The 13,061-nt window shown below is 38.2% G+C and overlaps 1 protein-coding gene across 1 annotated transcript in view; it reads right to left on the bottom strand.

Moving 5' to 3' along the window:
* The window catches only part of galnt2 (UDP-N-acetyl-alpha-D-galactosamine:polypeptide N-acetylgalactosaminyltransferase 2), a 67,978-nt gene that overhangs the window by 31,109 nt on the left and 23,808 nt on the right, over positions 1-13,061 (bottom strand). The window contains exon 2 of the mRNA XM_008405798.2: positions 673-757. Coding sequence (XP_008404020.1) covers positions 673-757 — 85 coding nt within the window. The remainder of the gene's footprint in view (positions 1-672; positions 758-13,061) is intronic.

Genomic DNA, 13,061 nt, shown 5'->3' with positions numbered 1-13,061 from the left:
CAGCAAATAAAAATACCTGGACATGAAAATATTGAGAAATGTGGTGTAATATTGAGAGAATTGTATTCGTTTCTTGAAACAAACAACAAATATTCAAGAATGTGTAGCAATTCCCAGTTGAAATTTAACATCCTGGACATAAAAAAACATGTAAATGATATATAAATAATATAAATCATGATGGATGCCAGCTATTGAACAGCATCCTGCCAACACACCCTTTCAATTTGTGACACAATTCTTTGTTATTTAACTGTGTGGAGAAAAGAAAATTGTATAAAACCTCTTTAGGCTTCAACCGAAGCTACAACATTCATTTAAACTGAGCCTTACTTGGATAAAATCATGAAGGAAATATAGGTGGAAACAAATGTTTTCCTCAGCTTCACCTTCATCAGATTGCTCCAAAACCTGCAGCTAATCAAGATGGATTTTACATAATAAGATGATCACCAACATTTCAAAGTGCAAGGACAAAGAGGTTTAGAGAAATTACAATTGGGCTCAACCCAGACTGTTCCCTTCAACTGATGCTGAAAATTACATTATTTTTTTTTTTAATCTAAGAAAGTAATAACCATTGTGTAAATAGCTCGACAGGTTTTTCCTCTTGCTCAGTTTTCTCTCGGTCTGCATTGAGGTGAGGTCGTAAGAGGAGGTGTGTCGTCCCACCTGGAGGCAGAGCGTCGATGGTGTGCGCCTTTTCATCGCTGTGATATTTTCCCCGGCTGGACGAGTAACTGGAGCCCCATTCATCCTGAAAGCAAACACAAAACAGACATTTCCACTTAGATATTTAGTTTTGCCTTCAAATGTCAGTTGCAACGCTCTCTTTTTAAACCGATGTGAATTTTGTCAAAAATGTGTTTATCCTTTGAATGTATTTTGTTTAGTCAAGTTGTTTTCTCCAGACATTTATTGGCGCTTTACGTTCTGGCACGCTGCTCTTGGCAGTTGGTGGTTACCATAGCAACCGGTAACTGACGGCTCCTCCCCCTTTTTTTTTGTTTCTGTTGTAACTGTGGTTTATATTAGAATCACATATTTAACATAACATAGTTAGGCTGCACAGTGGCGCAGTTGGTAGAGCTGTTGCCTTGCAGCAAGAAGGTTCTGGGTTCGATTCCCAGCCTGGGGTCTTTCTGCATGGAGTTTGCATGTTCTCCCTGTGCATGCGTGAGTTTTCTCCGGGTACTCCGGTTTCCTCTCACAGTCCAAAAACATGACTGTCAGGTTAATTGGCCTCTCCAAATTGCCCCTAGGTGTGAGTGTGTGTGTGCATGGTTGTGTGTCCTGTGTGTCTCTGTGTTGCCCTGCGACAGACTGGCGACCTGTCCAGGGTGTACCCTGCCTCTCGCCCGAAACGTTGGCTGGAGATGGGCACCAGCACCTCCCGACCCCACTGAGGGAAAAAGGGTGTAAGAAAATGGATGGATGGATGGATATTTAACATATATTTTAGACAAATGTAATCATGTGTTTACTCAGTGTTTCATGAGTAATTTTGCCATGTTTTGTATATATTTTTAACTTGTTAACATTAATAAGGTTGTCCATTTTAGCTATGTTTAATTTGACAAACTGCTGCTTACTGCTCATTGGGAGATGTTGCTCTGTAGTTTGTCATGAACTACAGAGCACTGAGATGAACAAAAGAGGGCTACACATAAATATGTGTTTATAGACTATAATTAAAAATAAATTATCCCATTCTGTCATCACTTCAGCTATCTACCCCTTAGACAGTAAATCTGTTAGATTTCACCTCATTTATGGTTTAATGCTGTCACGGAAACGCGTTAAAATCCTTAAAAATCCAGACATCATTATGTTTCAGATAATCCTTCACTGAATTATACAACAAGACACCTTTGCCTTTGTCTTTACCATCCACCATTACTGAGTCATCCATCTTTGCATGCACATTAAAACCCAGTGGATCGATAAGCAGAGCAATTAGTACCATTCATTCCCAGTTCAATCTTGATGCACTCAGTTTAATAAAACTGCTGTTCAACTCTTTTTTTTTAACCCAGTAGTTCATTTTCACCTTCACCCTCTTTCAAATGTCTTATTGATCCATTCTTTTACTTTTTACTGCTACAGGACGATTAAATGCCACCACTGCAGCACTCAGCAGGCATTTACTTCCACCTCTGAGAAATTATTTTCTTCTCTTTATTCAGTTTCATCATTTTTTAGGTCTTTCCAACACCAGCAAGGGAGAAAAAAAAGAGAAGCGCTTCATCATTTGGATTCTGTGTCAGAGTTATTTTATTTCCCATTCTGTGGAAAGAGCCAGAGCCCACTCTGTCCAAAACCGCCACATTTACAAAGTGTGGGAACACAATTCAAAACAACCATACATCAAAAAGTTTACACAAACATAATGACTCTGAGTGTTTAGAAAAGATGAGTCAGTCAGATGGTAAAGGCTCAGCGTGGGATGGAAATTAAAGCTGTTAGTGTTTGCCAGATTCAGCCATTTTGAAAGGGTAAAACAGGACAAACACTACAAAAGCTGCAGATAAGAAGTTAACTTTCTACAAAACTATCTTGCTTTAAAGCATTACAGCTGGTGCTTAACGTTCACAGCTATGAGTATTAAACCAGTGAAAAGTCTCCTAACGTAGTCGTGAGTGGTGACAATAGTGCAATAATAAGTTTTAACAAATTAAAATATCCTGTTCTCCACTATTGTAAGTATTATGGCTTACACCAGTGGTGTCCAAAGATTTTTGCCCTGGGCGTCAAAACCAGGAAGATTAAACTACTGGTAGGCCAAAAAATGTATTAAATTAAAAATGCTAAAAAAAAAAACTGCATTTAAAAAAAAATAATTATTAGTTTTGCTTGTTTTACCTGTTCAAAAATTCCTTTAGTCAATCTGAACTGGTTGAAGCTAAAAATACCACTGGAGGAGTTTTGGATAAAACATATTTACAGACAAAGACGGTTTTTGTCTTAAAAGTGAAATGTATATATGCTTTGTACAATTTTGGCTTAATTACTGTTCTGAATAAGTTGGGATTTTCCACCAAAAAACTTGTGTACTCCACCTAATGATTAATTGATTACTAAATTAGCTGACAATTATTTCAATAATTGATTAATCACAAATAGTTTCGGCCCTGCTCAAGTTTCCCTTTGTTCCTCCAAAAGCCGATCCGTCTCTTTAAATCCCTGGCAGCTTCCCAGCCCACAGCCCAGCCAAACTACACAGGAAACTCCACACTGAACCTCTGTTACAGAAACACCGATTCTCATTAAAACATCCTTCAAGATGCATGAACTCTTTGCATCAAAGTGCAAAGCTAACATTCGCTAGATGTCCAGGATAAATGGTGTACGACTTTATAGAAGATCTTTACCACCTCTAAGTTAGAAGAGAGAGAGGTAAAAACCTGCATGCATCACGTTTCCAGTTAAGAAGCATGAGTTACGAGCCTTTTCCCCATATATAGAAGGAAACGCCAAGCTGTGACTAACAACATTAACTCTGCTCTTGGTGATTGTCAGTATATGATGACTGCGTGAAAACAAGCCTGCAGCATTAACACCCGCGACCCTGCGAGTGATGCAGCTAAATGGCGTTCAGCCATTTCAAATTAATTATTTACTCCTCCTGCTGCGACGTACGGCCTGCCTTCAGTCAGACCTGCAATCCAGAAGCAAAACCGCTGCACATTAAAAACCTCAATCGACTCCCAGAGCGTCACGCTAGCATCAGTTTGACTGGGGAAGCGAAGCCTAATGGGATGAGGCGGCTCAGGAGTCGCAGCAGTTTGACTCCTGTAATCACTGGATCCTGTTAACGCAACGACACTAATAAAAAAAAAAAAACACATCCAGCTAGAGAAAAACGCTGCAATACAAAGCAGATCGTGCTTTTTTTGTGAGCGCAGTTTGCGGGGAACTGTAGCTCAACGCGGAGAACAGGACACAACACATGAGGGGATGAAGGGAAAAAAATGCAGTGCTTCACCAACATCTGGATGCAGTAAATAATGCTGATTGAATCCTGATTTAAAGGGGCAAAAACAAGGAGCAGATGCAAAAAAGTAATTTTTTATCACGGGCATCACATGAGCGGTCCAGCCCTCATCTGCCTCTGAAACAATAAGCCTGACTAACACGAAGCTCTAACAAAAAGACAAACAGTTAAACAGTAAAAGTTGTTTTATTTGGACTTACGGCACCCTGCTGTGTTTACTTTCCGTCAGAAGTGGGTCAGTAAGAGCTTAGATTCTCATCATTTTTGTCTCCTGGCGTTAAAAGCAGGAAAAAAACAAACAAACCTGACTGTCTCCAAATTTATGTTTTTGCTTATTTCTTAAAATAAATGTTTCCTCAGCTGTTGCTAATCTTAACAACCAATAATGGTCCCTAATGCCATTTCTAATATTTTATTAGTGCTTAAGTAATCAGAAAAAGATATGAGGTCCAAATGTTACGTTAACAGCCAGGGGAATTATGCAAATATTGGCTGCCGCTCTCTAAACCTCGACATTGATATTGCCACTGTAAATCTCAGTGGATTTTACTAGGACTTTATGGGATAGACTAACAAAAACCTGAAAATACAGCATTTGTACTTGTCTTCTAATAAATGAACCACAAAACTTACATGTTTTTTAGGAACACCTATTAGACAAAATACCTAATACATTAAATTTATTTTATGACCAAGTAAAAAAGAATTAAAATTTTTTTTTATATATTCTTTTAAGTGTTGGAACAAAGAAAACATAACATTTCTATTAAAAAAAGTGAATACACTTCCATTCAGAAAGAATAGATTGTAGCAATGTAAAGAATAAGAAGATATGTTATATTCTTACTGTGTTGTACCATTTGTGTCATTTGATGTGAATATCAAATTAGTATCAAAAACAGCTTTTCTGGTACTTTTATATGTAAAACCTCTGCTCAGTTTTATTATTTAATATTCCTTTTATAGAATATTCACTAAACTCTGATCCAGAACCCAGACGTAGGCAGAGGAAAGATTTTAGCCAAACAAACAAAAAACCGATCAACAATTATCAATGTCAAACGGTATGAAACACTTAACTTGTGATAAGTTTTTCAGCCGTATCGTCTTTGGGAGCAACGTCTTGAAATTAACATTAACATTCGGTGATGACAGCATGATGCTGTGGGGGATGCTTTTTTTTTTTCAGCTATTCAGAGCCGATGGAGTTTAAGACAGGACAAAGACGATCTGCTGAAATCTGAAAAAAATACCTCTCTGTGCTGCTTCTCTGCAGTCCTGGCTGAGGAATCGCTGCTGCTGTCCAGCTCACAATTAAGCTTGGTGTACTTTTAATCCTCATCTCTCTTTCCACCCCAACATCTAACAGTTACTGTTTGTCTTTTTCTACGTTTCTGCTCTCTGTTGTCTCGCTCCGCTATCTACGGTGGGTCTGCAATCTCACAGATGGTCACGGCCCATAAAGGCAAATAAAATAACCCTCTCACTTCATTTACACATTTGGACTGATTTAAACACACACACACGCACACACACACATTGAAAATAAGGCTTAGTATTTGTGCAAGGACAAATCCAAATCCATAAAACCCTATTTGTACTAGATTTTTGCTGCCAAAGCAAACATAAATAGAAGTACAATTTTAGAGCTTGGGTGAAAAAGCAAACTGGTAGATTAGAAAATACCTTTTATTTATGTATGTGTTAGTGAAGATTCAAATCAGTGTTTGCTCATCTTTACTTGTGCCTTAAACTGCAAAAATACAAAATGGTATCAAGTATTTTTTTGTCTAGTTTCTAGAGGAAATAACTAAATATACCCACAATAAGACAAAACTAACTTACAACTAACTATACAGCAAGATTTAGGAGCTTGTTTTAGGTAAATAATTATTTGATACTGATGAAAAAAATACTTGTCCAATTGGCAGATTATAATACCATTTTCCCATGTTATAAATGAAATAATCTGCCAACAGAATAAGTACTTTGTCATGAAAATTAAGGAAATATTGTTTTAAAACAAGTTCTTGTATCTTACTGAAAAGTTACTTGCAAGTTAGTTTTGTCTTTTTAAAGTGAACTGAGATATTTGCACTGGAAACTAGACCAAAAATATTTGGTAAGAGTTTGTGTTTTTGCAGTGCACACCAGTGTGCAAGTATAAAATCAGATCTCTCCCAGTATTTTTAAAGTGAGCCTTTATAAAAACTGAACTTTGACCCCAGTGTTAACGTCTGTGGCCAAGAACTCTGACCCTCATTTGAAATGTTTTGCACATTTTTGGCCTTTATTCTCTGTTTTCCTACCTCTTTTTTTCTCCAGTTGACACTGGTTTGTTTTTCTGCCTGTTTCTTTATTCCATCTCTGAGGTGTTTGTTCATCTCTGTGCTTTGGTGTTGGTTCGACGCAAAAAGAAGAAGAAAATTCATGTAGGCCAACGGAGAAAAATCAATTGTAGAGTTTTTCAAATTTAATGGGGTAGAGAACTGAAAGACATGAGAAGACAACCGATTTAATAAGAAATGTAATAGGAAATAATAATATTGAAGATGCACTCATAAGTCAGAAATCCCTCCCGTTTCAGGTCGACTGTAACCAAATTAAATGTCTAAGCCTTTTTGTTTGCCGAGTGAATGAACAGCACAACACACAGATCCAGGAATATTTTTTTACAACTACTTTTGCGCAGGTGAGGGTTGATACGCTCAACATCCCAGATAACTGTCTGCGGGTTTGTTTGTCGACTTGTCTTATCTGAGCTTCCAATAATCAGAATAATCCACTCTAATCTGATCACATCCGCTGATAGATTACAGCAGATACGAGTCAAGAGTTCACCAGCGACAGACAGCGCCTGCAGACAGAACAGAATAGTGGCTATGATACATTTTGCTGGACGGTAAATTGTCCCGATAATAACTGCGATAAACAATAGTGTTTTGAAACCATTTTCACATTACTGATGGCATATATGAACTTCAATTTAAAGCAAATACTACACACTGGAACTGGAAGGCATTTTAAATATCCACAATAAAACACAGCAACCAAAAACAACAAACAAAACAGAAATAAAACAACCAAAGCCAACAATAAAATGGATTGTGATGTCACCATGCTGCCATCAAAACTGCCCATCAAAAAATATATTTGATCCCAAAGGGAAATTAAATGTTATTGTAATTCATATCAATTCAAATTCTTCAGATAGTTATTAGACAGTGATGGTTGTTGGCAGGATACATCTCCCGTAGCAGTCTGTATCACAGCGGATTTGAAGGAGCCTCTGACTAAAGACTCAATTTCACCCAACTGACTAAACGTCTTCAGTTTAGTCAGACAAACTGTATATGGCTACTGAGCATTCCCATTCAACCAAAACAAATCGGATTAAATCAGATTACATCATGTGTGACAGGACAAGTTGTGCAAGTGATGGGATTTTTTCTGTAGATTAAATCCATCACAACAGCAGCAAAAGACAAACAGGCAGCAGATAAACTGTCAGGTTACGACGATGACCTTGTGGACACAGGTGTCCGCTAATGCTAGAAAATTACATTTGGACATGTTTGCAAATGTCTAAACGGAGAAAAAAAATGGGAATTGCACTTTTTTTTTTCATTTAAGAACCAAAATTGTTCTGGAATATTACCCACCAAAAAGATGAGAAATAAAGCAAAACAACCAAATTCATAAACGTATAACCCGTTTTTGAATTGTGAATAGAAAAATATGAGCGTATTTGAACAGATGTTGTAATTCATTCTTTCTCTATTAAATTTTTGCATAAAAACGTGGATTATTGTCTAAAAGGGGCTTTTTCTGTTTCCTTTAGTCCTTTAGTCAGTGAATTGTGAACCAAACCCAAGCTACTGAGAACCAGTTTTGCTTCACCTTTCTCTGTTCCTTTTTTCCCCCACATTTTTTCCTTCCACTAAACTTTCAGCATCCTGAACAGCCAGCTTCTTTAAGGAATGGCATTTTGGGGAAGCGGTCATTGCCCTACAGTGGTAGTGTAGGACATATCATCCCCATAATGTGAATTATTTTTAAATCTAACTTTTCTATAAGCTTTATGTAATATTCAGATTTCCTGAAAAAAAAATTGTTTTTGTTTTTATTAGCTGTAAAGCATAGCAATCAGACAAGCAGTCATAAATTCTTGAAATATAACTGAATAATGAATTTATATAATCTATTATAAAAGTTTTCCTTTTTGAACTGAATTAGTGGAATATATGAACTTTTTAATTATACTCTGATTAGTTGTACGGCTTCATGTAAAAATTCAAACAAACAAATTATTTTCTTCATCTGGAAAGAAAACTATTGTATAGCTGTTTAATGAAAGAGCCGTGTAACCAGGTCTGAAGCACTTCAAGGCAGTTCTGGAGCTTGAATTAGTCAAATAAATTGTTTTTAGCCACTGTACAAACATTAAAAGTAGTCCATGACAACCAGCAAATGGTTACGCTTTAAATACGCTTCATTAATACATCGGCATCATTACATTTGCTGCAATATGCTGCATGAAGATGCTAGTCCTGTTTATTGTGTCATATGTGTTAATAATAACTAAAGCCCACAGAGGGAAACGCCATCTGTTGAAGGCTTCCTCCTGGAGGCTCAGCGCTGGTTCTGATCCGGTTCTTTATCTCCTCCACTGAGGTTCAAGTCCTGACGACTTCCAGCATCTGTCCTGCTGAAGTCCCCATATGCAGACAGATATGATATCCAGCCTCAGGCCAACTTTGACTTCCCGGCGGAGTGAGAAGAGGAAAAATCTCACAGTCTCTCAAAGCGCAGTCACAAATCTGTGAATCAAACCACAGCTTTCCTGAGAAAAGGCTTCTTAAAGCAAGACGTGTATGTTTTGTTTTTCTCCTCGCCACTTGAACTGAAAGGAGGATGTGTTTAACCAGCCTGCCTGCTGGGGTAAACATCAAAAACGCAGCAGAAATGACTTTCCACCACAGCAGAAACAGCCATCAGCCGCCTCCGGTAGCAGCGTGGAAAACGGATCCTTTTAACAGCCATCAACCCCCCGTAACCCGGCCAATTCAAGACCAATCTACAGAAATCAAATGTTCTCTCCTGCTATTGCCCGAACGTAATCATTAAATTCAGATAATTCCTTACAGACACTTCCTACCAAAACAGACCTACTCTGCAAAATTCACATTTTGCCCAAACATTAAAAAACACACACATAAAAACATCAGCCATATTTTGGCAATGACTTAATGTTTTTTGGGAACTGGAGTTAAATTGGAAAACTATTGGTCCAAATGGTTGAATTATGTCCAACATGCCAGACCTGATTTTGAGTAATTATCCAATTTCACTAATATATTTTTAATTCTTTCCCCACTGATGTTCCAATTAGTTTAATCAAGTTTATCTGTGATGTACAAAATCTAAATAATAGACAAAGACAAAAAAACAAAGTCACATTCCATGGGCACTGTGCCGTTACCTAGCAACCTCAGCCTAGCCCAGCCCTGTTACCTAGCAACCCAAATGGAACTCCAGCACATTTGATCAGCTGGTTTTACCTCAGTACAACAGCTGCTGGAAAGGACAAATGCTTTGTTGTCGAATTACAATTCAGAAAAGATGATTGTATAATGTGCTGTATGTGTTGTGTGTTTGTGCATCTGTTTTCAGCCATTTCCACGTGAGAGTGTAAACGTTGAGTTGGAGGGTGTTGCCAGCAGCAGCTTATTTTGACTTAAAGTGAGAAGGCGCCCTAAAACAGCTCATTCTGGAAGGAGATCAAAACAGGCAAAATTGACCAGACAAAAATCTGGAATGATTTTGTGCACAAAATGTAGTAAACAGGTTTTTGATCTGTCCTAACATGTCCAAAGAAGCATAATTGGTCAAACAATGTAGACTAATGTTTACGTTCACAGAACTTTCTCAAAGAAATTAATATACTTAAAGTAATGTTTGCACAATAATGTTTCTACTGCAAATTGAAAGAGTCTGCTGAAATGCAAGCATTGAGTAAGACAACTACAACAAAGAAGATTTTTAAATATTTCCAGAGTCTGCAGCCCTTTCTTCTTCTCCCTCAGAAAAAGGCTTCTCCTAAACTTTTTATAACTCTGACTGAATAAATGATCAAATACTGGCGAATAGTTACGTTCTAGTAACTATTCTCCAACTTAACGATTACCACCAATCTGCCTTTCTTGGACAGCATGTTCTCTCCCATTACCCATTTTTATGAGTAGCTACGGAAAAAGTGCCTCTGTACTTTCATTGCACATGAAAAAAAGATGCCATGTGTTAACAGATGTCAAAACTCACGTTACTTAAAGAAAATAAAAGCAAAATAAAAAAAAAAACTGCAATTGTTTTTTTGTTTTTTTTGCTTTTTTTGATGGAACTGTTAATTGTAGCAAAGATCATTCTGTAGGAAAATAAAATCTGCTCCAGTTAAAGCCTGGAGTTTCCTAAACGTGTCAGTGTGAAAGCATGTTGCAGCAACAAACGCTGAAGATATTTTCAAGAGGTTTTACACATTTTTACGAGAGGTGCCAATAAGTCCGAAGGGCACTGACAACATAGATAAGAGGGAAAAATCACCAAACCTCTGACGTATCAAATGCTGATCCTGACCTTCAGTCTTTATGCTTTGTGTTTTCACATCTGATAGTCTGGAACACTCAGTTCCATCGGGACCAAAATTCAAAATTTGTTACATTTTCACACTGCATTGTGTCATCTAACCAAACTGACTGAAAAGCTTGTTCCCCTCCTCGCCTATGGGGGCGCTGCACCAAGAACCACTGAAGAAAACAACATGAAAATCTCTGAAGAAAACACGACACAAAATGTAAACAAAAATTGAGCGACGTCAGATTTGAAATGGAGGTTTTGTCGTTCACAAAACAGCACAAGCCATTTCTCCCTTCAGTACTAGAGTAGCGTGTTTGCTTTGGTTGCATTTACCCAGAATGCAATTAAGCTGAACTTGCACCTGAGTTCACCTTAATCGAACATAGACCTAGGTTTTTCGGCAGACCAGAGTTTGCTTTATTATTCTGCATCAGAGTTTGGTTTAGCATTCAAACCTCCACAAGCGAACTGGACTTTCTAGTGAACAAACTAGAGTTCTGCTTAAGTGGACTAAACTGGGCTGGTGTGAACGCATCCGTACTGTCCTACGAAACGCGAGCGCAGGAACAACAGAGTTAGAGCGGGATGCATTTTCAGCAAAATAACGCGACTGCTCTGTCTCTGTGAGTGAATCAGCTGCGAGCGTTCAGTGAGCCCTGGTTAATATCCATGCTCCAGGCTCCCCGCGGTGATCTGATCGCTTCCAGCTCTTGCTGAAATTTGCTTGAACAAGAAAAGAAAGAACCTGGGAACAAGTCATATTTTTTCCTCCTTTTTAATCACAGCTCTGTCTTCAGGCCCACAAACACGCAGAGAACACGCTATAAGAGCATCTTCTGGCAGCGGCTTAACTGGAGAGATGAAAGCGGAGAAAAGAAGCTTGTTGGAGGAAACAAGGCCTCGAAAACAGCCCTAAGTGGGGAGTCGTTGCGCAGTGGGACGGCGAGGTTATGTGGAGGGGCGGAGGAGGCAGATTAAGGCTGCTGGCGTTTGCCCTCATTTCGCTCCATACGGTTCTGAACCTGCAGCATCCAACTGTGACTTTTCCCCCTTTGGCAGAAAATTTAAAAGGGGAATAAAATGTCAACTTAACAGGGATCTATTATGCAAAATTCCCATTTTATACGCTTTTATACTTTCCTTTGTAAAAACATACTCGTGTTTTTTGGTGTCTGGAAAATGAGTCGTTTCAAAAACTTTACATTTGCCGTACATTGCGCCATTAGCTAGCAACCCGAGTCTGTCACCTAGCAACCCAAGCAGAGCTCCAGCATGTTTAGTCAGCTGGTTTTACTGTTGTATGTGCTGTATAATGGCTGCTGGAAAAGACAAGGGTTTTGTGCTCGACTTCCCCTCCAGAAACCACTTGCTGCATTCTTTTTGGTTGTGCAGGAGGCTTCATTTACGCTTTTCAAAGATGTACGGTTGTATAAATGTTTGCAGCCATTTTCATGTTTGAGTGTAAACGTTGAGTTTGGGGGACAAGAGACCTTATAACAGCTCATTCTGAAAGGAGCTTAAAACAGGCAGAACTGAGAGCAATAAAATCTTATTTAAGAATGATTTTTTTTGCAAAACGTAGTGAAAATGTTTCGTGTAGCTCATAGATCTATCCCAACCTGTTCAAGGAAAGCTAATAGATCACCTTTAAGATTACTGACGTTTTCCTCCCTACTCCCCGAGTCTTCTAACTTCATTTTCACACATCTCTTTTTCTCTCTCATCAATCTTTCCTCCCTTCGCTCTCCCATCGCGTGCTTTTCACGATTCAGCTTTCAGCAGGACGCTGCAGCATCCACTGCTACCTGATGAACAGCAAAATGCTATCAAAAACACATCAGCATCATAACCTCCTCGAGTGAGAGCGCAAGCGCCTCTTTGTGAAGCACACTGTGCCAGATTTGACTTTATATAACTGCTCCAAGTTAAAAATTGCTGCGGGGAAATACAATGTGAACTTATCCACCTTTCGTGAGCAAAATGAGGAGGAAAATGACACAACAGAGAAAGAGGAGGAAACACTCAAGTATTTCTCAAGTATTTCTAGGTTTGCCATGTAGGTGTAAGAAGAACATATTGAACGAGTCGACTGTGTGTTATTAGATAATTCATCTTTTGCGTTAAAGAGTCTTCACCTACAATCTCTACCAGTTTAAAATAATGTGCATGAAGAAAAAGGAAGGTTTTGCAATCTGATTGTAGATATCAGAGCAGGCGAAGGAGTGATGATGTACAACTACAGTTAAGCCCTGAATTTAGAGTTTAAGTGACATTTTTGCAGATTTTTGTTTGTTTCTTATAAGAAAAGAAGCAGCCATCTCTCAAAGGAAAATAAGTTTGGAAAAAAATCAGTTTATTGAGATTTTATTCAAAAAGGTTGGTGGAAAAATCATCCACACCAATGGGAAATTCTTTACTGACATTTTAGCAATCA

The sequence above is a fragment of the Poecilia reticulata genome, linkage group LG3 (genome assembly GCF_000633615.1).
Source record: "Poecilia reticulata strain Guanapo linkage group LG3, Guppy_female_1.0+MT, whole genome shotgun sequence".
Taxonomy (NCBI): domain Eukaryota; kingdom Metazoa; phylum Chordata; class Actinopteri; order Cyprinodontiformes; family Poeciliidae; genus Poecilia; species Poecilia reticulata.
The sequence above is the reverse complement of the archived record's forward strand: the minus strand, read 5'-3'. Positions and strand labels throughout refer to the sequence as shown.